Consider the following 23540-nt stretch of genomic DNA (forward strand, 5'->3'; position numbering starts at 1 on the left):
CAGGTGGGCTCAGCCCAGCCTCTCTTAGATCCTTGGCAAGACAGTCAGTAAAGTGCTCTTGATTCAGGCACTAGTCTCTAGGCAGCAAGTGAAGCCCAGGCTTTCATCTCCACTCCCCCCTAGTCCCCAACCTCTATCCCTTGGCCTTCAACTTTGTGCTCATGAGGGTTGGCGGTTCAGCTGGTGTCCAGTAGGGGGTGCTCACCTTTGCCCATCACACGGGTAAACTGGCTAGGGAGGTCTCCATCGGCGACAGGGGCTGTCGCCGGCTCACTGCCATCACTGGAGGCAGGGGCCGGCTGGGGGGGATAGCTTTCTGTTGGGGGATCCTTGGCCTCGGGGGCCTTCTCTGCACCTGGGCGGGCTGGGGGAGGCTCGGCGCCCAGCGGCGGCTCCCCCCTGCCCCCCTCCTTGGCTGCAGCCACTACAGCTGCCTGAAGGATGCTGTAGGCCTTAATAGGTGTGACAATGATCTGCTGGAGCTCTTGTAATGCATTCCTCAGGTTCCCACCTTCCAGCACATCCTGGGGATGGGTGAGAGGACACACACAGGGAGTCAAAAAGGGTTTCAGAGCAAGGCATAATTGGAGCCAAGGATAAAAGAGACTGAAACTCATGGTAGGACCACAGACTTGTGAAAAATATGCAAGGGTCTCCTCCAAGCTCACACCTCTAGACCCTGCTGTTCTTCTCTCTAAGTCCCAGACACAGCCTTACTCAGAATACAAGGTGTTTAATGAAAAATCAAGCTGGAAACTGAGGCGGGCAGCCTCTCCTACAGGTGCCTTCGACAGGGCACTGAGCAGAGAGGAAGAAGAGCAGGGTTTCCGGCTCCTCATATCCAGAATCTTAAAGCTAAAAATGGCGCATCTGACCATTTTGAGTCTCAAAAGTGGAAGGGCCCTTAGAAATCCAGCCCTGGGCCTGTATAGCATATGCCGACGAGAGACCTGAGAAGGCTGTCCATCTCACCACCTGACCCCCAGCCTGGTGATCCTTCCATGAAACCACATGACCTCTGCCAAATGCCCCACCCCGAGTCTTCACCTTCTCCAGGGACTTGAGGACACTCTGCCTCTCACGCAGCTTCTGAATGCTCAGGGCAATCTTGTGACGGGCACCTTTGGTCACATTCTGTGGAGGAGAGGAAGGAAGGTCTTGCAGGGCCGCTCATGGGAAGCCAGAGCCAGAGCTGGGGGGTTGTGGGGGGATGATACTGGGGCCACTCTAAGTCGAGCCCTCCCCAACCTGACTGAGGAGCAGGAAGCCCACCCTCTGGGAGTTTACCTGCGATTCCAGATGCTGCTCAGTCAGGGTCATCATCTCCTCATAGCTCATCTGGGAGAAGAGGGCTGCGTACTTGTGTAAGCGAAGACTCTTGAGCCACAATGGCACATCTGGGGGGGAGGGGAGAAGTCCCTTAGCACCAGCTCACCCCAGGCCACCAGAGGCCTTCCCTTCTGTGCTTTAGGAACCCTCCTACTCTACCAGGCCCCCTACCTCTGCCTCACTTCATTGTAAATAAACTTATGGGGCACATGGAATGGGAGCTTCCTAAGGGCAAGGACTGTAACCACTTTGTCTCTCCAGGCCCAGAACTGAGCACAGCCTGGTCCATAGAAAGGACATTCTAAAGGACAGTAGGCAGCCTGACACAGGGAGGCCTTTTGCCTGGGAGATGGAGGGAAGAGAGGCAGGGTCAGGAGGGCTATTTTTCCCTCTGAGTGAGCCCCTCCTCGTCCCCAACAAAGCCAGACTCATCCTTTTTCAAGGTAGTGTCCTCTGAAGAGCCCAATCTGTTTCTATTTTATTGGTTCCAAGGGAACCTGACATCACCCCAATGTTTCTCTTTAAGAATTCCTAACTCTCTGTCACAGTTATGGATATCCTGCATGCCAGGTAAATAAAGGGGGCTTACTCCATTTCCTCTCACTGAGGCCAGCAAGGATAAACCACATTCATTCTCCCAGGCCCCTCCCAGCTCACCTTTCATACCACTACCATCCTCCTGAAAAGTGTTCCGGCTGGAGCCCTGCTCCTCCGTCTGCTCACTGCCTGAGGAAGCCACACTGCTCTGGGGTGAGAGGGGTGCATGGTCGGGTGGGGCAAAGGCCGCTCTTGCCCCCAGTTCTTCCGGACTCAGCCATTCACCAGGGCCCTGTGGGCTCGTGGGGATGAGCGACATGGACCGCTTCAGCGGGCTTGGGTGGATTTGGCAGGGGAGGCCTAGGGAAGAAGTGCAGTGGAAAGAAGAGGGGTGTTAGCCTCCCAGAGTTTGGGTGCTGGGAAGCCCAGCCCCCACCCCAGGCAATCACTCTACAGCACTAGTGGTACACTCCACCATCCTTTCCCATCCATCATCACAATTATTCTTCACAGTAGCCCTTGTACTGCAGGCTGGCCAGGTGTTGTTTCTCCCCTTGTCCCAAATGAGGAAATTGAGGCACAGAAAGGGTAAGTGACTTGCCTAGGGCAGAGGGAGGACTGAAACCCCCATCTCCTAACTCCTGGTTCAGTAGAAGCCTAATCCCCAACAGCCCCTAGGCTTGCTCAGCTCTTGAGGGCCAGCTGCTCCTAAGGGGGCCCCCAGGGGGGCCTGGATCCAGCTGCCCCCACACTCCACATTAGCCCCATTTCCTTGTGCTCAAGCATCTCTGCAGATGGAAGCACTAACCTGATGCTAAGTCAGAGGCCTGAACAGTCACTAGGTACCTGCTGCCACCTTTTCTCTTTATGAATAAAATTCTAACCTTGCCTCCTTTATCCAGGCCCTTTCATCTCAGCCTTTGTATCTTCCTTCTCTGCAGGAGAACCCTGAAGTCCAGACTCCCCTATTCCCGGCTTCTGCCCCCTCAGGCATAATGAGTTCTCAAAGAGGAAGATGCTAGACAGATCCCAGGCCAGGGGAGGGCAAGGTTTCCAGGATCTTGAATGGAGCGGAATGGGAACATGGGAGAAGATGCTTGACACTGGCAGGGAAAACTCTCTTCAGAACAAAGTATTGACACCCTTCACCCCCATCTTCAATCTGCCTGGTGCGTCCAGCCTCCTCTGCCCTCCCCAGAGTACAGGTCCCTCCCTGCCCCCCTCCCCAGATCCCAGCATCAGTCAGGGGTAGGGAGGAGGAAGGAAGGCAGTCTGGAGCAATGAGGCCGAGATGGAAGGAAGTGAGAGATGGGAATGAACAGACTGTCCCTACACAGGGCCTAAGACTGACCACAGAATCAAAAGAATACAATTCCTCTCACTGAGAGAGAGAGAGAGAAAGAGAGAGAGATCTATACTTTTCATCAAACTCCTGTCTCTTTCCCACCTCCAGTTTATCCCGCACATCTGACAGGATAATTTTCCTTAAATACTGCTTTTACTACATTACTCCTCTGCTCAAAAAAACCATGGAAGATTCTAATTTCCTGCTGCATCAAGACAAACCTGCTCTTCCTAATCTTCAAGGCCCAGCCCTCTACAATCTAGATCCAACCTACCTGAAGCCACCTGCAGTCCCCCAAAGAAAACCCTCCATTGCTTTCTGCCTCCACCTCTTGTCAGCACCTGCCTCCCCTCCCCATCATTCCTCAAGACCCAGCTCAAGCACTTCCAGGAAGTCTCAGCCCCTACCAAGATCCCTTCTCCCTCTTGACATTTAAACAAGACCAGGTGACGCATATTGCCAGGCTCCGCTCAGCTCCCACCACATGTGACCGCAGGTAAACCACTTCCCCTCTGTCAAGCTCAGTTTCTCATTTGGAAGGTGAAAAGGTTGGCCTTGAGATCTTTAAAATTCCATCTTATTTGAATAGGGTGTGATATTTTGTTTCTGTGAACTAGATCTGGGAGCTGGAATTGGATCCAAAGTGCTCCCCACCAGGCTCAGGCCCTGGACCAGTGGCTGCTATGGGGTGGCTATGGGCCAGATCTCACCTGCATTAGCATTGCTCCCAATACTGTTGATGGTGGATGGCACCGCACCAGAAGAGTGGAAGGGCACGTGTCCGTTTTCTCGTGGTGGCTTGTCCTGCCAGTTTGGCCCTAGCTCACCAGGACCAGCCTCCCCGGGACCACCCCACTCATCTGAGCCCTGGCGGGAGTGGTAGGCAGTCTCAGCTCGGGTCCGGAAGCCCCCAGCCAGTCGTTCTTCTAAGTGACTGAGCCAGAGAGCTAGTGAGTTTCGGTCATCCAACGTGGTGGCCGGGTGGATGAGGGCATAAGAGAGCAATTGCCGACTCTCTTCAATGAAAGCGTTGTTATCAATTGAATAGGCCAGCACCTTCTGCAGCAGCTTCATATATTCAGACTTGGCCTCTGTGTTGCCAGGCTGGAGCAGGGGCAGATGGGACAACAAGAGGGAGACTACTTTCTCTTTGGACTCTTGCTGCCATTGGTTGATGATGGCTAAGAGGAAAAGACAAACATAGGAGATGGTGAAGAGCTCAGTCTGCCAAGAGTGAAGGGTTTAAGGTGGAAAAGAATCATGGAAAAGGTGATGAACAATACCCTAACTTCTGGATTCTGGGTCTATTTTGGTGTCCCTCTCATTCCCATAGTTATCTCCTTGCTCCTCCCCCCAAAGCCTCATCAAGTTTACTTCTCTCTCACAAATCCCCAATCCTGACCCTTGAACATCTTGCTAACCCCTTCCCCACTTCCTCACCTGGCTAGGCCCCTATCCTCAAAACCATATGCCTACATTAAGAGATCATAGCTTTCACCCTGGAAGAGGACTACAGATCAATCATTCAGTCTAACCTTCTTATTTCTGAGATAGGAGATGGACCCAGCAAAGCTGAGTGATTTCCTCAAGGACACATAGGCAGCAAAGAGCAGAGTCAGGATTCCACCTCAGGTTCCCTGACTCCAAATCCAGGTCTTTTCAGGCATCCTAGGGACCTCCCTTTCTTCCCAGTTTCCTGGTTGGGGGACTCTTCCTCACAGTTCTAGGATGCCCTTTTCTTTGCCCTGCCATGGCTGCCATAACCCCTAAGATCCAACACTTCCCAAAGTGCACCCAATTCATTCAGAAGTCCCAGATGAGGCAGCTCACATCTTCTGAAGCACTGTTCTGTGGATTCTTTACCTTCATATACCTCACCTCTACCCTTAACAAGAGAGCCCTCTTTGTCCACAGTGACCTCAAACTTTTCTGGGTAACTCTTCTTAGCCTAGGCCTTTTCTGAAGTCCAGTCTCCCTGCCCAGTTCTCCACATAGATGACCTATCTCCTCACTGAGACTATAAACTCCTTAGGGGAAAAGACTCTGCCCCTCTGCTAAAAGGGAGGCAGGTGAGGGGCTGAAAACCTGCTAGTCAGACCACATATCGATTTTCAGTTTTTTCCCCCATTCCTTTTGGGACAAACTTAACAAACTGAGTCTCACTCAGGAAAGAGGGCAAACATCACTTCACTGCTCATTCCCTTCAATATTTTCAGAAAGCAGAGACAAGGGTCTGGAAAGCTATGGGCCCAAAGAAGCCAAAGGTCTCTCCAGTTGTTGGTGAATGTCTACCAACTACACTGGCACACTAATGCAGAAATCCTGAGAACTAGGAAGGGCCTGCACCCGCCTCTTCCTCCCCAACTCATCCTCGATAATTCTGCCTTCTTCCATACAAATTTGCATGAAGAGCACCCAAACACTGAGAGGGGAAGCTATCATGATAAAGGTAAGAGGACAGTATCTGAAGAAACCAAGTGTCCTGATTTCCAGGCATTTGAGGATCCAAACCAGTTCTCTTTTCTGCCTTTTTTCTCAGTGAGATACCAAACAGTACCCCTGGCAGGGTCAGAGGATGCCTCAGTCCTTCAATCTACCAAGGGGGCACAGATTTTGCTTTTTGGATATCTGGATATCCCCAGATGCCAGACTTTCCACAGTCACAGTCTTCCTGAACCCCTGATTCTTCAGCCTGTGCTGCTATCTCTTGAGGTTAGCTAATATGCACAAGGGACCTCTGAGACACACAGCAAGCCCCAGCAAGGTCTTCCTGGACTCCAATTTCATTCCATACTCACTTAATGAGCTCCTTATTTAGGATCCTGCCTGTCTCTCACAACTGAGGTGGAGGGAGCTCTGTGATTTGCCAGTAAGTGTGTGAATGGGGACTGAAATCTCAAATCTTTCAGCAACCTCTACTACCTATCCATGCCACCACCTCGCGGGTTTACTGAGGCCTTCCAGTTTGGCCCAAGCCTACTTGATACCCAACCCTGGAGCAGGGTGGAGGCAAAAGCTAATTTTAGCATCAAGGATTTCATCAATTCATCAAACAACATGACTGAGTATCTGCTAAGTACACAGCAAGAGGTCAGATGCCAAGATATCTTTCTCCCATCCCTTCCTCCCTGGGCTGAGTTCTACTCAACCTCTGACTTTCCAGACTAAAAAGCTAGGCTCTTTCAGGTTCTCAATTGCCTCCCCCTTGCCCTCCCCCACTTCCACCCTTGTGGTCACAAAGTCTCTGAGACAAATGACAAGCCCTAACCCAGGAGGCTGGGCACAGATGATCCCTGGTTTAGGATAAAGGAAAGGAAGATTTCTGAGTCTTTACCAATCCCTGTTCTGAGCTCCTCATCCACACGCCCGCCGGCCTGCCTGCTCACCCGCCTGCCCTCCCTCCTCAGTGGCTAAGACTGATCTTAAAGAGACTTGCACAAACCAAGTTCCACAATGGAATCCTGGGAGGGGCTACCCATGCCTCCTTCCCCAGGTACGACCCAAGGTCTCCGAGCCACTAAATGCAGCCCAGTCCCTCCTTGGGGAAGGAAACACTGCCCAAGTGAAGTGTGTGCTTCACTGAGGGATCTTGTTCTGCTCAGGAGAAAGGGAAGAGTTGTTTCTGGCACACTGAGTCTAGGATTGGGGACAGAGCCAGACACCCAGAGGAAGGTACCTAAGACTCAGTAAGGTGGTACAACTTGGATGGGCCTCCCTGGAAACTCTGGGTAATGGGTGAGAATCTGTCCTCGGCAGATTTCTGGATAAAAGACTAGGCAATAAATACATGTGAAGAGCCCATTTCTGTGGGCTGTCCACAATGGTGGGGGCTCACATAGGAGGGAAGAGAAGGCAATGCCTTCTAGGATCAGTGTGCCTACCCCCATCTAGGAAGGGAGAAGAGCTGACTCGGAGGTTCCCCCCCTCCCCCCAGATCTGGGATGGCCATGCAAGGGAATCTCAGAGGAAATTATTTTCCCCCAAACCAGATGTGATGGTGACCCTGGAAGCCAGAGGCACAACGAGCCCCCCCTGACCCCAGGGACATAGAGGGAAGAGGGAGAATGAGGCCCTGGGCTCTATCCCCATCCCTCCCTAAGCCACAAACCTGTTCTTGGGAGATGGTGTTTCTCATGAAGGGGGTGGGGGCATGACTTGGAGAGGGAGAAGGGTTGGTCCTGGCAAGGATGGTGAGTAGGCAGGCCCCAGACAGAGGTGGGAACAACCAGGAGAGGGCCAACTCCAGCTAAGTAGGGCACGACCCTGAGGCTTGGCAGCTTTCGGGGGCCAAATATATCTTTGAGGCTCTGATGAGGCCAAACCCATTTTTATATCCCTCACTGTTGCAATCGCGCTGGGCAGCTGCCAGAGGGGCTGAGGTTTGGCTGAGAACAACTACCCATTCCCCATGCTCTAGACATTGCTTGGGGGGGTGGGGGGTGGGAGGGGAGAATGGGGGGAAACAGGCCAGGAGGGAGGCTCACATTTTTGTATAATGAACTGGACTGAAGGAACTTGTGAAGCAACAGCACTGCTGGCCTCATTTGGATAGGGAAAAAGGGGAAAGAGGAGGTTTCCCCAAGTTCCAGCCCAGGGTGTATGGTGTTTGTGTGGAGGTGATGATCTGACCTGGGATCAGGTCCTGATCTGGTGACTCATTGTCCCTTTCCTGACCTCAGTTTCCCCACCCAGATTGAGCCAGAGGGAGGCAGGGCAGGAAGGAAGCAGAATAACCCTAACCTTGAGGCTGAGTTGGTTGGTTGGTTGTTTTGTTGGGGAGGGAGAGGGGAAAGATGGCTTCTGATTCACAGAAGTCAATACAAGCGGGCTGTGAGCATTGCTCAGGGAGCTTCCAGGGGCAAGAAATGGAGTTCAGTTCATGTGTCCCCAGGGCCCCCCACTGGAGCCCAGGGACACCCCTGTCCTAGCCCACCTGGTTCTCGCCTTCCAAGGAGGCCTAAATTTACGTCCCTTACTCACAGCTGGTTAAGAGTAGGGAAGCCAGAATGGGTGGGGTGAAAAGGAAAAGGGAGATTGAAGCTAGTAACTCCCAGGTCTTCAGACCATCTATATCTTCCTATCCCCTCATTTAGAGATATGAAACCAGCTCTCATAGAGGTTGGCTGAAGTCTTTCCAGATCCATTAGGGAAAGGGACAGTATTGCTTCATCCCCTAATCCCCCCAGAGCAGAGTGGAGTCTGCTACACTTTTTGTTTGTGGGGGTGCCCTTCCTTCCAGGTAGTAGAGATAGCTCCTGCTCCAAACTCTAAGGCAAATAGGTTTTTAGCTTTTGTTTAAACAAGGGTTCTTAGCCTGAAGTCCATGAACTGGTTTTCTGGTATTTTTTTTTTAACGACTAGGTAACTATTTATAATGCTCAAAGGTAAGCTGATGGTGCAGGGGACAAAGTACTAGGCTCGGAGTCAGGAAAATCTGGGTTCAAATCCAGCCCCAGACACTTCCCAGCTGTGTAACCCTGGGTAAATAAATCACTTTACCTCTGCTTGCCTCAGCTTCCTGCTCTGTAAAATGGGGCTAATAATTGCTCCTATCTCATAAGGCTGTTGTGAAGATTAAATGAAATATTCTCAAGTGCTTATGCCTGACAGAGTAATTGCTCTATAAAGGTTTATTCCTTTGCCCTTCCCCTCCCTCACTGAAAAATATGATTCTGATCAGGGAGCCACAGATTTCACCAGACTGCCAAAAATACCAAAGACTTGACAACAAAGGGGGTTAATAACCCCTGGTCTAATGGTTGTGTTCTCCATCCCAGAGCGGATTCCACAGGGCTTTGCTCCTGGGGAGAAAGCACCCTGACTTTTGCCCAATATGCCCTCTGACCTTGCCAGGGAAATCTCAGAGCCTGAGAGCAACAGCCCCAACTCAAAGAAGTATGTAGGAAGTCTCTGGGGGCGTTCTGACTGAAGGGGCACAGAAGAGGCATTTTACCGGTTGATCTCCTATGGGAAATTCAGGGCCAGTGGACTCCAACAAGTCATCCCAGAGCCTGTGATGGCCCAGCCCCCATGCTGGGTGCTGTGGGGGGGAAAAACAAGAGAGGATCCTGGCCTGAGGGCTCCAGGCCAGGATAGTTTCCTTGGTCTCCTCAGGCTGACATGCCAGGCCCTCCAACAAACTTCCTTATCCGCTGGGGTCAGAGGTCTGAGTGAGGTGAAGTGACTTGTCCAGGGTCACCCAGGTAGTCTGAGGCAAGACTGGAATTCAGGAAGCTAAGCCTTCCTGACTCTAGGCCAGGGGCTCTGTGCACTGCGTCTGAAGGGAAGTTGACAATGGTAGAGAGCAATAAGGCTCCCAAAGTGTTCCCCTCTGATGCCCACAAGCACCCTAGGAGAGTGCTACTTCATGGATTATCATTGCCCTTGTCTTATTTATAGAAATAGAGAGGCTGAAAGATTTAACTAATGTGGCAGGAGCAGAATTCTAACTCAGAGCATTCCTCCTAAGTCTAGTTCTTTTTCCTTGTCTCCAGGTCTGGTTCTTGGGTTAGCTGGGTAGGGTTAGATCGCATCTCTCCTCAACAGCCAGAAGCTCCCTGGTCTGATGAGGGCCTTCCCTTCCTCCCTCCACAAACTACCCATGAAACAGCCCACATACCCCAGCATCCAGAGTTCAGTGGGGAGACAGGGGTGGAGGCAGGCAGGGAACAAGGGGTAACAGAAAGAGGGCAGACCCAAAGGAGAGTTATGAACTCCTGAGAGGATCAGACTTTCCTGGGGTCACTGAGGGTTCACCAACTTTATCTTTTAGAATGAGTAGGACCATGTGGCGAAAGGAAGAGCCACTCACTTTAGGGGCTGAGGTCAGGATGACCAGGTGTTATTTCTAGCCACCTTATCAGGTAAAATTCTTCCCCCCTCCACCCATATCACCTTCTCATGACCATAAAGCGATCTCTACTGGGTACCATGTGGCCTCAGACTAGAAGCCAGCACCCCTCTGAGCTTGGCATGCTAATCTCCCTGCAACATTGATCCTCACTGGTAGAGGTGAAGTCCATCCTAGAATGTCCTTTGGTTGAGTGTCTAGGCCTGGGGGCACATCCTTTTCATGACTTACATGGCAGACGCTAATTCTCTACCTTATCAATTCACAGAGCCCTCCCTAGCACTGCCCTTTAACTCTGAGGTTTAAGAGAACTTTTGGTACATCCCTCCCTCCAGGCTCCTCTTAGCTGCGGTTAATGTGAATTTAACTAAACTGCCCTGAGGAGAAGAGGACTCAGTCTATTTGTGAGCAGCGTACCAACACAGCTCATCTCTCCTAGGCTCTCCCCAGACATCTAGGGTTCAAGACCGTTTTTATGACTGTTACATGCTACACAACAAGAAAACCCCAGAAATGGAAGAAATATAGGGATGACCTCAAGAAAGTTCTTGGACTCTCTGGCTTCCCTTTCCCAAACCCCACGTCTGGGGGAAGCAGACTCACCAGCACTGTTGGCCTCTGACTCCAGAAGGTGGATGTCATTACAATCTGCCAAGGAGTGCTCCAGGCAAAGCTGCAGAAATCGGGCCTGGGTTCGGGTGACCCGCTTCAACAGTGACAGCAAGGCCACTGTCTGCTCACACTCATTCCAGCCCTTGAACCAGCCAGCGAGGATGCCAACCTGGTCTCGGAACATCATGGTGCCGTGGCCAGGGCCTGGGCTTGGCACCGGCAGAGGCCGGGGGTGGGGGAATGGTGGGGCAGGGCAACACTGTCACATGGTCTCGGCTCCAGAATCCTGTTGTCTCTCCCCGGGGGGATCAGGGTGCTTAGAAAATCCCAGGAGGGGCAGCGGGGCAGAGGCCTGTTCACATCAGGAAGGTCTCCACGGGCTCCTGGAAGAAGAAAAGAGGGGTATTACACAGTCCAGGGGCTTAGGAAGTCTCAGGATCTTCACTGTGTGCTGAGCTAAATCAGTAGGTGAGCTTCTGGTTAGAAAGAATGTAGGGATGGCTGTCCCTCTGACTCTGTCCCAGACCCCCTAGGCCAGCCTATCCAAGACTGCTAAAGGAAAACGCTGGTGGACTCATTCACATCTTTGAAGAAAGAAGCTTAAATTGCAGTAAGAGAGTATGGCTGACTGAACAAGGAACTTTCAGAAAGTGCTGGTGGCATGTCCAGAAGGGAAGACAGGTCAAAGTACTTCACACAGAAGCAGGTCATCCAAGTTCTGGCTTCTTTGGCCCCCAAGTGACTTGTTTTGAACCCTTCAGTATATCACTTGCCTAACTGCCTGGGTTTCAGCTGCCTCATTGCTGGAAGGGTGAAAAGACCTAACCTGGAAGGAGACAATCCCTTTAGACCCCTTTTGGCTCAAATACTATCTATGAAATGCTCTAACCCTGTGATGAGAGTCTTTGAAAGGCCACTCAAAGGTCCTAAGGAGCATAAGAACCACCTGTCTATCTCAGAAGCAGCTAGATGCACTCCTGTCCCAAGGCAAGAGGACAGATAGTGTGATCTTTCAGAAGAGGGATCTTCCTCTGCTTTTGTAAAATATATATATTTTTTTCCAGATGCAGATTACTCCCAGAAGCTGTTGGGGGAAATTCTTGCTTCCTTCAGAGTTAAGTTCACTTCCCTGACCCTCAGATTTAGGAAGGGAAGGTAGAAGAGAACATTTATTAAGCACTTAATACTGTGCCAAGCACTTAATATAAACATCATTTCATTTAATCCTCTCAACAACCCTGCAAAGTAAACACTCTTATCATATCCATTTTACAATGAGGAAATTGAAGAACAGAGAGGTTAAGTGACTTCCTCAGGGTCACAAATCTAGAAAGCATCTGAGGGCACATTTGAATCCAGGTCTTTTTGACCCTGTGACCCCAAGCACTCTTTGATCTGGGCAGACCAGGAAGTCTTGGGGTCTTTTACAAATGCCTAGATGATTCCCCAATCTCCCAAAACTTCCAATGGGGGGGCCCTCTCACAGCAGCTCCCTCGAGCCCTCTCCCAATAAGAGGCCTCAGTGAAGACTACCAACACATCCCTAATACTTGTCTTTAGTCTTCCACTGACCATAGCCTCCTCGTCTCTTCCTCCTCCAATCAAAGTCTCTCTTGACTTCCATCAATTCCTCCTTTTCCTACCTTTTATTCATTTTGTATTTCTTCTCTCTCAGGCCTTGACTTACCCAATAGAATATCAATTCCTTCAGAACAGAGATCAATCATCTCACTCTTTGAGTGGGCACAGGGCTTGAAGCACATCAAGAAGTGTCTGACCCTTGATTGGCAGCTCTAAAGGGTCAGGATCTGGATAGTCCTGGGACCCCTGCTGAGGACTGGAGGCAGAAAGATCAACAACGCCAGTCTTCTCCTGCAAGGCCCTTTCAAGAAACCCAATGGAGCTAACAGCTGATTTCTCCAGGTGAGGAGGGGAAATTACCTTGTAATACTTCAGCATGAACACTATGATCTACTAGAAATATTCCTAGCAGCCCTAAGGGGGTGGGGGTGGGCACAATCCTTTGCTTATTTAATAGGGGTGATGGGGAAATTAAGAGTCTTAAGCAGCAATGTTAAAAAAGATTTGGATTCAAATTTCTATGCACTGTGACCATGGGCAAGTCACTTGAAGCTCATTTTTCTTATCTATGAAATGAGGACAATAATACTTGTAATATATGTACTTTATAGCATTATTATAAGGCTCAAATAAAATAAAATGTAAAACACTTTGCAAATAAAGCACCATGTAAATATCAAGTACTATCCAGAAAATTCCTAGGGCTCCACAACAGGCATGATAGAAGGAAAGGTGAGTCTAGAAACTGAATGACACAGCCGAGATGGCTGGAGGGAGAAAAGTGGAGAAGGTTCTTAAAAAGGGAGAGGAGATTGACACAATCACTTTCTTCAAATACTTGAAGAATTTTAACAAATTTGTCTTTCGCTCCATTAAATGGCCAGAAGTGAGAGGCTTCATGCAGTAAATAGAAAAATGACAAAGCTTCACTTTCCAGCTCTCTGCCATAATACATATATAATCTTGGGGAAAGTCTGTTCTTTCTCTAGGCCTCAGTTTCCCAAGTTATAAAATAAGAGACCTGAACTAGATAATTTTTAGGGCAGTCACATCTGTGGTGTGGCTAGGCCAGTCCAGCTCTCTTCACTATCTCCAATAAGGCTAGAAAAGTCTCTCCAATAGTTATAGAAAACCAGAGAAATGGAGGAAGGATGACCTAAGAGGGGTTCAGAAACCTGCAGGGGGGCTTGACAGTCATCTACAAATAAGTTAGGTGTTGGGGAAAATAATGGTTTTTAAATCAGCACCATTAAAACTTCATCCAAATAGGAAATGTGTAGTTTTTTTCAAGAGTCAAGGGCTATCTAGATGTCTGGAATATGAATGAATGATGAGAAGGCCCTTAGCTACCCCTTGATCCTTGCCTAATCCTAGCTCAGGAGCTGCCACTGGGAAAGACAACCTTTTTGGTGGCTGGATGAAAGCACATCCACCTCACCCTCAAACAAGGATCACAGCTACTCTGGGTATGCCCAGCAAAACAGGGATCACTGTATGTCACAGATGAACCAGCACCATGGGAAATCCTGGAGGTAAAAGTCCTCTCAAGAGAATTCATACAACTCCCTACCAACAAATGAGGAAAAACGAGTTTGATCCTTGAGAAGTACCATCTAATCTTTAAAAAATTTTTTTTTACTTATTTAAAGCAATGGGGTTAAGTGACTTGCCCAAGGTCACAAAGCTAGGCAATCATTAAGTGTCTGAGGCTGGATTTGAACTCAGGTTCTCCTGATTCCAGGGCCAGTGCTCTATCCACTGCGCCACCTAGCTGCCCCCAGTACCTCCTAATCTCAAAGATGAACAGCAGAGGGATTATCCAGGAAATCACCCAGACAGACGGGGTGATCCTGGGAGATTTGACTCAGTTTTTTTCCTTCTTCACTCCTAGTGAGAAGAGGGTCCAGCTCCAAAAGGGGAACAGGTCAAAGAAGTTCCTTAGAACTACTCATTTCCCTGCAAACCCTTCTTGATTCCTACTGGGAGTATCCACTCCTCATGTATGCCAACAATAGCTAGATAAACTAGGTGGCATCACTGACTTCCCACACCCTGATAAGACTCTCAGCATGCCTACTGTGCAGAGAGATAGTAACAGGCCAATAACCTAAAGCAACTGCCTCTCTTAACAGTGAATGGCAAAACCTAGGAAACAGCTTCAGGCCTTGAGAAGACTAAAAATGTGATGCATTTCAAAAAGGCATACACTAAAAAAAAAAAAAAAAAAAAAAAAAGCATAGACTCTGGTTGGGAGAAAAGGGAAGATCTTGCTATACGAATGATGATCATCATGAGGTTAAAAAAAAATGGCTACAGCTCTCTGGGAAATGACCAGAGCACAGGAGTTCTTGAAAATCCTCAAAGCAGAAAGCAAACAAGTTGCCTGAGTCCTTCAGGAGTGTCTCCTGAAATGTGTCTCCTCCAAATAAAAGGAAGACAGAGTCTTCCTTTTGTCTCCTTTGGTGACTCCTCTTCTGTATCCTATGTTCCAAGTACAAATGACTTTGTACTACTCTGCTCTTTTCTACCATACACTCCACCAATGGAAAGCTCATTCTTTCAAATGGCCCTATTATGCAGATGCCTCACACCTCCAACTCTCCCTGCTAGTAGAATACATGGCCTGTACCTCAATCTTAACATGATACCCCAACATGGAATTTCCAATTCACTCTGAGGTTGACCACGGAGATCCTCACTAGCCTTCAGGTTGGTCTCTTGTTTTAGCTCATCCCTTAATGCAGTTGCCAAAGAGATCACCCTACAGTCTGATCATGGTTCCCCCACACACACACTCCATCCTCCTCAGGCCATATTAACAACTGAATTCCTATTACTTCCATGATAAAATGCAAAATCCTCTGCTTAGCATGCAAAGTCCTTCATAACCTCTCCCCATACTATGGTTCCAGACTTTTTTACAATGTGCTCCCATGAACCTAGCCTCTTGGCTATTCCATGAACAAGACCCTTCAACTCCTTTCTCACCAATACTTCCTGGCTTCCTTTGAGTTTCAGCTAAAATTCTCCCTTGACCTCTTTAATGCCGATGTCTTCTGGAATCACCACTGATTTAGCCTGCAAATGTCTCACTTGTACATCACTGTCTGCATGTTGCCCAGGAAATTTGTTGAAACCAGTTTGACATGAAAAAGTCAATTACTCCATTTTCATTGTGACCATTCATACTTGGGAAATCAACAATGAAATCAGGGCTTGATTGTTTTTCTAATTGTCTGGTCTTAAAAAAGTGATAAAGAAAATGCTAATAATACAGGATGTTTAAAATTGTGTACTGTCCACATCTTCTCCCTCCTCCTCACCAGTAGTCCCATTAGACTGAAAGCTCCTTGAGGGGAGGGACTGGCTTTGACTTTCTTTGCATCCTTGGTCTTAGCACAAGGCAGGGACCAATCAATGATTGATATGAACAGTCCTGTTGTATCCTGCCCGGATTAAAATACATTTGGGGTTCAGATGGTTCTTAGTTCTCACTTTACATAAATTTGACTTTATATAAAGAATTCTAAAAGAAGCCTACCATCCAAAAACCTAGGTTAACACTCACTCTCATTCTCTCTCTGCTTCTGCCCCTTGGCTTTAGCATGCCAGACACTTCTCCTCCAAAACCCTGAAATGAATACCTTCAAGTGAAAGCAGAAAAGACCACTGCTGTCACGGTGGACCAGGGACTTAGCCTGAGACCTGTGCCCTCTAATGCCCACCTACTCATATGGTGTCTGTCTTCCATCTGTTAGCTCTCAGGTACCATGTGTTTTTTTTCCTGTCTGTGTCTGGTCCCCTCTTTCTAGCCCCCTCATATTCTTCCTCTCAGTTTGGGTCCAGCCCAAATGTGTTTCTCCTCCTACTCTCTCTTCTCTTTGCTGAGTCCTCAAGTGTCCCTTGAACCATGTGCCAGCCCTCTTCTTCCATGAGTGCACTGTTCCCTTTCTCCCTCCCTTCCCCATGTCTATAGGCAAATTCACATTACACAAAAGTCATTTTACATAGAGATCCGCAGAATAGTCCACCTACATGAAGTGATCTATGTTTAGCTGGGTCACTTTTAAGAAGGAAACTGACAAACTGGAGCATGTCCAGAGAATGGAAGACCATGACAGATGAAAATGAGTGCAAGGACTCACGATTTTTAGCTACAGAAGAGAAGACTGATGGAGGAACGACTGGCTGTCTTCAAATTTGAAGGCTTCTCAAGTAGAAGCACTTTCCTATCTCTGTATCTTTGTCACTGTCCTTCTGGGCCCCTAGAATGGAGAGCAGAGAACTAGGAGAAATGGGTAAAGCTGCAAAGAAAAAATGTTTAATTTTAATGTACAGAAAAACTACCTAATGATTAAAGCTGTCCAGAAATGGAGGGGCTTCCTCTGTCAATAGGAAATTCCTCATCACTTGCAGTCTTCAGAGGCTGAATGAATGATGGCTCATTAAGGTTGTTGTGAAGGGGATTTTTGTTAAGTAGAGATTGAATTAGAGAACTCTAGGATCCCATCCACTCCTCTCTCCCTAGAACTCCATATGAACTCATCATAATGATTCTTCCTTCTTCATGTCCCTTATGTTCCCCCTCTGGCCCCAAGACCACATCCTTATCACTTCATACCCAGTCCACTCCTAGCTGGTTCCTCCTCCAAAACATGGTATACTTGACTGCCCAAGTCATCTTTCTAAAATATAATTTTCATTGTGTGACTCCCCTGCCCCAAATACAAGGATGACTAATCCAAACCTACCTCATCTCCACTGCTTCAAACTGGTGCAATGAATCCCCTCACCTAGAACATACCTCCCAAACTGCCACCTCAGACCAACTACTGCTCATTCTAAGCCCATATTCTCCATAAAACTTTCTGTGACTACAGTGATCTCATTTTCCTCTGAATGTCTACAGCACTCATATGGTCTGTATCTTTCATTTAATAATAAACCACCATATGTCATGATTTTATAGCTATGTGTTGTTTCACTATGTAATGTAAGTCCCCTGAAGACAGGCACAACATCATATTTGTCTTCATAGCTCACCCAGGACTGAGATGAGCAACAATGATGAATTATGGTCCTCTTTCTCCCTCAATGCTCTCTCTCCTGGCCTAAGGTTCACCCTTCAAATGCCATTTCCACTGTTCATCACCTCCACCTCTGGAATGTTTACTAGGGAAATGATATTAAGACACAATTCTTCTGAGCCCAGAATCTGTCTAAGACTAGCCTAGTCTCAATTTAACTCTTCTCAACTCTGTACCAGTAGTATCACACTCAAACAGAAATGAAACAACTGCTTAGAAAACCACAGATTCACATTATCTTTGCTATATTGTATTCTTATTCATTTTGTTACATGTGTTCCCAATAACATTTTAATCTGGTTTGGTCTATACAAGTTTCCTAGCATTCCTGACCTCTTGTGGTCCCCACTGTAAATTTGACTCTTCTCTGCAAAAACCTTAAAAAAATAATGTAATGCACAGTTTAAAAAAATCATCTCATTCCACTTTCAGAGATTGTTCTCTATTCCTTCCACAACTCTGAGTCCAAGTGAATATATTAATAATCAGATAAATTAATAATTAGCCCAGTCAGAGCTAGATGGTCTAAGAAATCACTGAGTCAAACCTAGGGATGAGGAGAGAAAGGTTTGAGCACAGGAATGCTGTCAATCCTACAACAAGATTGAACTCTTCATTCATCTCTTCTATACCAGTCCTTCTCTCATTTTAAATCTAATTCACTTTCTTTTCTTTCTTTTTTTTTTTAAGGTTTTTGCAAGGCAAACAGGGTTAAGTGGCTTGCCCAAGGCCACACAGCTAGGTCATTATTAAGTGTCTGAGACCGGATTTGAACCCAGGTACTCCTGACTCCAAGGCCGGTGCTTTATCCACTGTGCCACCTAGCCACCCCTCTAATTCACTTTCAAGTCATGGCATCACCTTCTTGATATCATGATCCTCTTCAAGAACAAAGGACAAACAACAAGCCCAGAAAACATACCATGATGGCACACAGCTAGCAATTCCTTATATTCCATCTGATCTCACAGAAGCTTTGATGTGTATCATATAATTATTTCTCCAATTTAAGAGAAAAGGAAGCAGGGTCACAGTTGGGAAGAACATGATGTAGTGAAAAGAAGACTGGATTTACTTGGCTCTTGCAAGGCAATGGCCTTAAGTGACGTGCCCAAGGTCACACAGCTAAGTACGTGAGAGTGGGTTTGAACTCAGATCCTCCTGACTCCAGGAGCAGTGCTTGATCCCCTGCGACACCCAGCTGCTCCCTGGATTTAGTTTAAAGACCTGGCTTCAGATCCCAACTCTGCCATTGTTACCTGTATGACTTTGTACAAGTCATTTAACTTCATGGCTCTGTAAAATGAGGCGGCTGGACTAAGCATCCTCTGAAGATCCTTTGGGTCCTACTTCTATGCTCCCGTGATGTGAAGCACAACCTCCTCCTTCCAACCAATTACTCAGAGGTGTTACAGATTTTCAACTGGAAGTATCCTAGGAAGCCCTTTTGCTCGGTGATACTGCAGGGTAGTTAGGAAGGAAAGAGTTATTATCTACCTTTACAGTTCAGAAAGGCAAATGAAGAATAACTATGTAATACTCAGCTCTGGATTCCCAGCTCTATTTTGTTCAACCAAAAGATTCAGGCTAAAGGACAATGACAGAAGTCTTCAGCAAAACTAAATGGTACAATGAGAACTAAAGATAGCAAAAAAAAATCTACCTTTCTAATTTAAAATAATTATTCGCATAGGCCATAAAGAATATATGGACATACTTTTTATCTATTAGCTAGGGAGAGCAAAGCACTGTATAGTTTATTCCCTCTCATGCCTCACTATTCAACAGGAATGTTCAGAAGGAATTCTTTCCAAGGGAGAGAAAGAAAATGAAGTACAGAAAAGCCAAGGGAGGGAATCTGGGGTACATAAAGAATCTAAAGAAACCAGGTACCCCTGCTTCTTGTGGTTCCTGTTTAAAAATGACTGTGGAATGAGAAATTGACTAAAGACTCTAGTGTTTAAAAAGAGAACTGACAGGATGAGGAAGAAAGACTCCAGATGGTGGGCAGTGAGGAGGGCAAAGGACAGGGGGAAGTAAGGGAAGAAAAAGACCTTTCCTCTTTTGAAGAACTATCTCACTAAGATGGAAAAATAAAATTCTAGACAAAAGGTAGCAGGGTGAAAAGTTTAGAACACAATAATGAATGTCTCATCTGGGGTCCTCGCCAGGGAAGAATGAATATAGATTTTTGGGGTTTGTTTCTAGCTAGCCCATTTTGCTAGGATTCTATCAAACTGGAAAACCAGAAAGGTAAAGTGATCAGGATGGAGACAGTGTTTAGAAAATCATTTCAGAGGAGGAATGGTTGAAGGAATGAAAGGTATCTAGACCCATGGAGAAAAGATTTAAGGGATATCCTGACTGATACCTTTAAACACCTGAAGGTCTGTCACACAGAAATGGGAGCCAACTCAATCTTTTGCTTCCACAGGGCAAATATGAGCCCAGGAACAGGAGTCCAAAAGAAAGGTTTCTGATCAATCAAAGTAACCATAAGAAATCTCATCAGGCCAGGACCCCCTTATTCTGTGCAATGGTCAATGAGGGGTGGGGTGGTCTGTGTCAGCAAAGTGGTAGAGAGGATCCCTACACTGAGAAGACTGGAGTAGGTGATCTCTCAAATCCCTTTTTCAATTTTAAGATTTCATGACATAATCTCTCTTTACCTGGAGGCCCAGGAATCAACTTGACTGGCCATGTCTGACCCACACCCCAAGAAGGAAAGGAGGATAACATACTACTAGATTGCACATAGGAGTTAGACAACAGGAATAATAAAAAGAAAAGGGGGTCAGGGAACAAAGAGGATAGGATTCTATCTAAAGACAGGAGAAACCTGGTTTCCATGGGCAGAACAGTGTGGCACAGAGAGAAAACAGATAATGGCTCTATTAGATAAGAAAATGGAAGAGGATAAGACCCATTTAAGTATTGAAGAGAGACTATTGGAGGTAAAGAGAAGTCTAAGAAAAAAAACTTTAAGGAGGATAGATATACAGAAAGGGGAAGAGAGCTATGCCAAAGCAAGGGAAGGACCTTTCAGACAAAGTTGTGGGAGTTCAAAGGAGTACAGCTCAGAGCAAATTTCAATAGGTTAAGGAACCAAGGTGATGAAAGGAGGGAAAGGTATGGAGAATACTTTTAAGGAAAAAGTAAAGAATGAAGAGAAAACTAGTTTTTGGAAATAGGGGGAAAGTGGGGCAAAGAGGAAGCCCTGATGGAGACCTACGAATTGGTAGGAACAGCCTAGAAAGTTCTTAAATCTTTTTAGTGTCTTGTCTGGTAAAGTCTGTGGTCTCCTTCAGATAGTCTGCGATCTCCTTCAGGATAAAGTATTTCAATGGACAAAATAAAATACATAGGACTACAAAGGAAACTAATTGTGTTGAAACAAAGTTACCAAGTAATGGGGGGAAAAAAGTTCATGATCCTTAGTTTAAGAATTCCTGGTCTAAAAGAGAGCCTCTAAAGGGACCCAGGAGAGGCTGAAGAGATGAGAAGAAATGGCTAGGGGGTTCTGCTGGAGGATGGGAACTAATAAGGAAAGAGGAAAAAACAACCTTCCCACATTCTTACTTTCTCCCCTTTCTGTTCACCTTTATTAACTCTTGCCTAGACTAATTAGTCTTCATTAACCTCCCTATTTCTAGTCTCTTCTTCCTCCAGATTATCTTATGTACCACTGCCAAAATAATCATAATGCCTAGTTCTGACTTCTTCCCTGACCAAAAAACCTTTCCTGGGATCCCAGATATCCACAGGCTTAATCATAGACTTTTTGGGTTGGCACTGAAATCCTTCCTTAACCTGGTTCCCATCTATCTTTCCAACATCATTTCCAAATACTCAAATTTGTTCACTCTATTCTCAAGCCAAATTGGTCTATGAGCCATTCAGCAAACTCCAGAATGGGCCCTTATGCCTCAAATGACCTTCCTCACATCCATTTGTCTGAAGCCTTGTCTTGCATTAAGCCTTTTGTGAAGCCTTCCTTGATTTCACCTACTTGTAAGCAAACCTGTACTCCTCCATTTTTCTTGGATGGTGCTAATTTGGGCATCTGTTTATCACTCCATTAGAATGATAGTTCCTTGAGTCTAAAAGTTATCTCTCCTCTCCTTTTCCAGAATCTGCTCAAGTGCTCAGCTCATCATTAGTGCCTAATAAACATCTGCTGAACTGAAGGGAGGTGGGCAAGACCCCCACTTTGAAGGGGGATGTACAGGAGTACAAAGAAAAGAAGCCAAGGTTACTGAATCAGAGAAGTTAAGGGCTTTGGGAAGAAGAGAGAGAGAGAGAGAGAGAGAGAGAGAGACTGAGACTCTAAAACTCTAATGGACTCTTCTGAGTTGAAGGGAACTAAAAAAAGACAAACTGAGTCTCTTGAGAAAGTGGGTCTGGGGTAGTAGTCTCTTTGAAAGACTTCTGGGGAAGGATACTTACTATAGACTCATTTTTTTTGGAATAAGTTTGTCAGGGATGGAGAGTGAGGAGATTGATGATGGGGGAATGATATCTCTGAGCTAGGAAAGGTCCTCATAAGAAGAATGGGAAGCAGGTATCTGCACTGGTGGGATTGGAGGATGTGGAGAAACAAGTACACTAACACCAAGGGAGGACTCTAGGGAGCTCTCTGAAGGGGGAATCTGGTAAAAGGGATCCCAGAGGAGCTGTAAAAGGTCCATAGATCAGTGAATAAATTCTCTGAGCAAGAAACATGATCAGAGGAAGGGAAATGATGGTGGTTAGGGCATCCCTCTGAGGAAAGAATTTTAGGGTTCTCCTGATGGAGGAAGGGACTAGAGGATGCACTCTGAAGAGGAAGAATCTGAAGAAAGATAAAGGACCTGGAAAGCCTGGTGGAGGTGAAATGGGGATAGGTTAAAGAATATCTCTAAGGGGAATGAATGGAGAATCTATAGGACCCACTGAAAAGGAATTAAGAGACAAGCTGAGAGGCATTACTAAAAGGAATGGGAGGACTATAGGACGTTCAAAAGGGGCACTAGAGACAGTCAAGGGGCATTGCTGAGGGGAATGGGGGGGGCCTTGTAGGACCTTCTGAACGGGGGCTAGAGACAAGTCAAGGAGCTTTATTGAGAAGACTGAGGGGAATGGAGGGAGGACACTCTAGAAGGGGCTAGAGGAATGGGGGGCCTGGAGGACACTCTGAAGGGGGCTAGAGACAAAGCCCAGGAGCTTTCCTGAGAAGAATGGGGAGGCCTGTAAGACCCTCAGAAGGGGGATTACAAACAAGCTGAAGGGGCTTACTGAGGGGAAGGGGGCCCGTAAGACCCTCTGAAGGGAGCTAGAGACAAGTCAGAAGGTATTACTGAGGAGAAGGGGGAACCTATGGGACTCTCTGAAGGGAGGCTGGAGACAAACCAAAGAGCTTTACTGAGGGGAATGGGGGGGCCTGGAGGACACTCTAAAAGGGGTTAGAGGAATGGGGGGCCCATAGGACCCTCTGAAGGGGGGCTAGAGACAAGTCCAGGAGTATTACTGAGGGGCAGGGGGGACCCGTAGGACCCTCTGACGGAGAATGAGAACACTGAGAGTGGGAAGCCCAGAGGGCGCTCTGAGGGGTCCTAGAGACAAGCCGAGGGGCATCGCCGGGGGGGCGGGGGTCTCTGGGGCACTCTGAGGGGGGCTCACAAACTGACGGGGGGGGTCTCTAAGGGGCCGGGGAGGCCTGCGGGACCCTCCGAAAGGGGCCTGGGGGCAGGTTGAAGGGACTTCTGGGGGGGGGGCCTCTCGGGGGAGGGCCGAGGGGCGTCCTCCGGGGGGCGGGGCCTGGGCCCGCGGCCCGGCCGGGGGTCCCCGAGGGGCGGGGCCGCGCGGCTGGGGGGGTCGGGCTGGCGCCGCGCACGCGCGCGGGGGGGCGGGGCCGGGCGGCCTCGCGCCTCTCCCTCCGCTCCGGAGCTGCGCCGCGGGGCGGGGAGGGCGGGGAGCTGCCCGGCTCGGCCCGCCCTTCCTCCCGCCCGTCCCTCGAAGTGGGGAGGCCGCTTCGGGCCACCCGGGACTCACCGCCTCCGGCCCGCGCCACCGCCGCCCTCGGTCGCCTCGCTCTCTCCGCCTTCCCTCCCTCTCTCCTCACACCGACCGACGCCGTCGCCGCCGCTGCCGCCGTCGTCGCCGCCGCCACGCTGCGTCACCGCGCCGCTGCGTCACCCCTCCTCCCTCTCCGCCCTGCTCG

At 48.0% G+C, this 23540-nt stretch overlaps 1 protein-coding gene across 4 annotated transcripts in view; it reads right to left on the reverse strand.

Moving 5' to 3' along the window:
• Positions 1 to 23511, reverse strand: part of SAMD4B (sterile alpha motif domain containing 4B) — a 29235-nt gene extending 5724 nt beyond the window's left edge. The window contains exons 1-7 of one of the 4 annotated variants that reach the window (XM_074218980.1): positions 23372 to 23511; positions 10665 to 11056; positions 3922 to 4392; positions 1987 to 2226; positions 1288 to 1397; positions 1048 to 1134; positions 206 to 524 (exon numbers count right to left, since the gene is read on the reverse strand). In XM_074218980.1, coding sequence (XP_074075081.1) covers positions 206 to 524; positions 1048 to 1134; positions 1288 to 1397; positions 1987 to 2226; positions 3922 to 4392; positions 10665 to 10860 — 1423 coding nt within the window. In that variant the 5' untranslated portion in view covers positions 10861 to 11056; positions 23372 to 23511. The other 3 variants (XM_074218983.1, XM_074218982.1, XM_074218981.1) reach the window with 3 other exon arrangements.
• Positions 23512 to 23540: the final 29 nt, after the last annotated feature.

The sequence above is a fragment of the Macrotis lagotis genome, chromosome 1, assembly GCF_037893015.1.
Source record: "Macrotis lagotis isolate mMagLag1 chromosome 1, bilby.v1.9.chrom.fasta, whole genome shotgun sequence".
Lineage (NCBI taxonomy): Eukaryota > Metazoa > Chordata > Mammalia > Peramelemorphia > Peramelidae > Macrotis > Macrotis lagotis.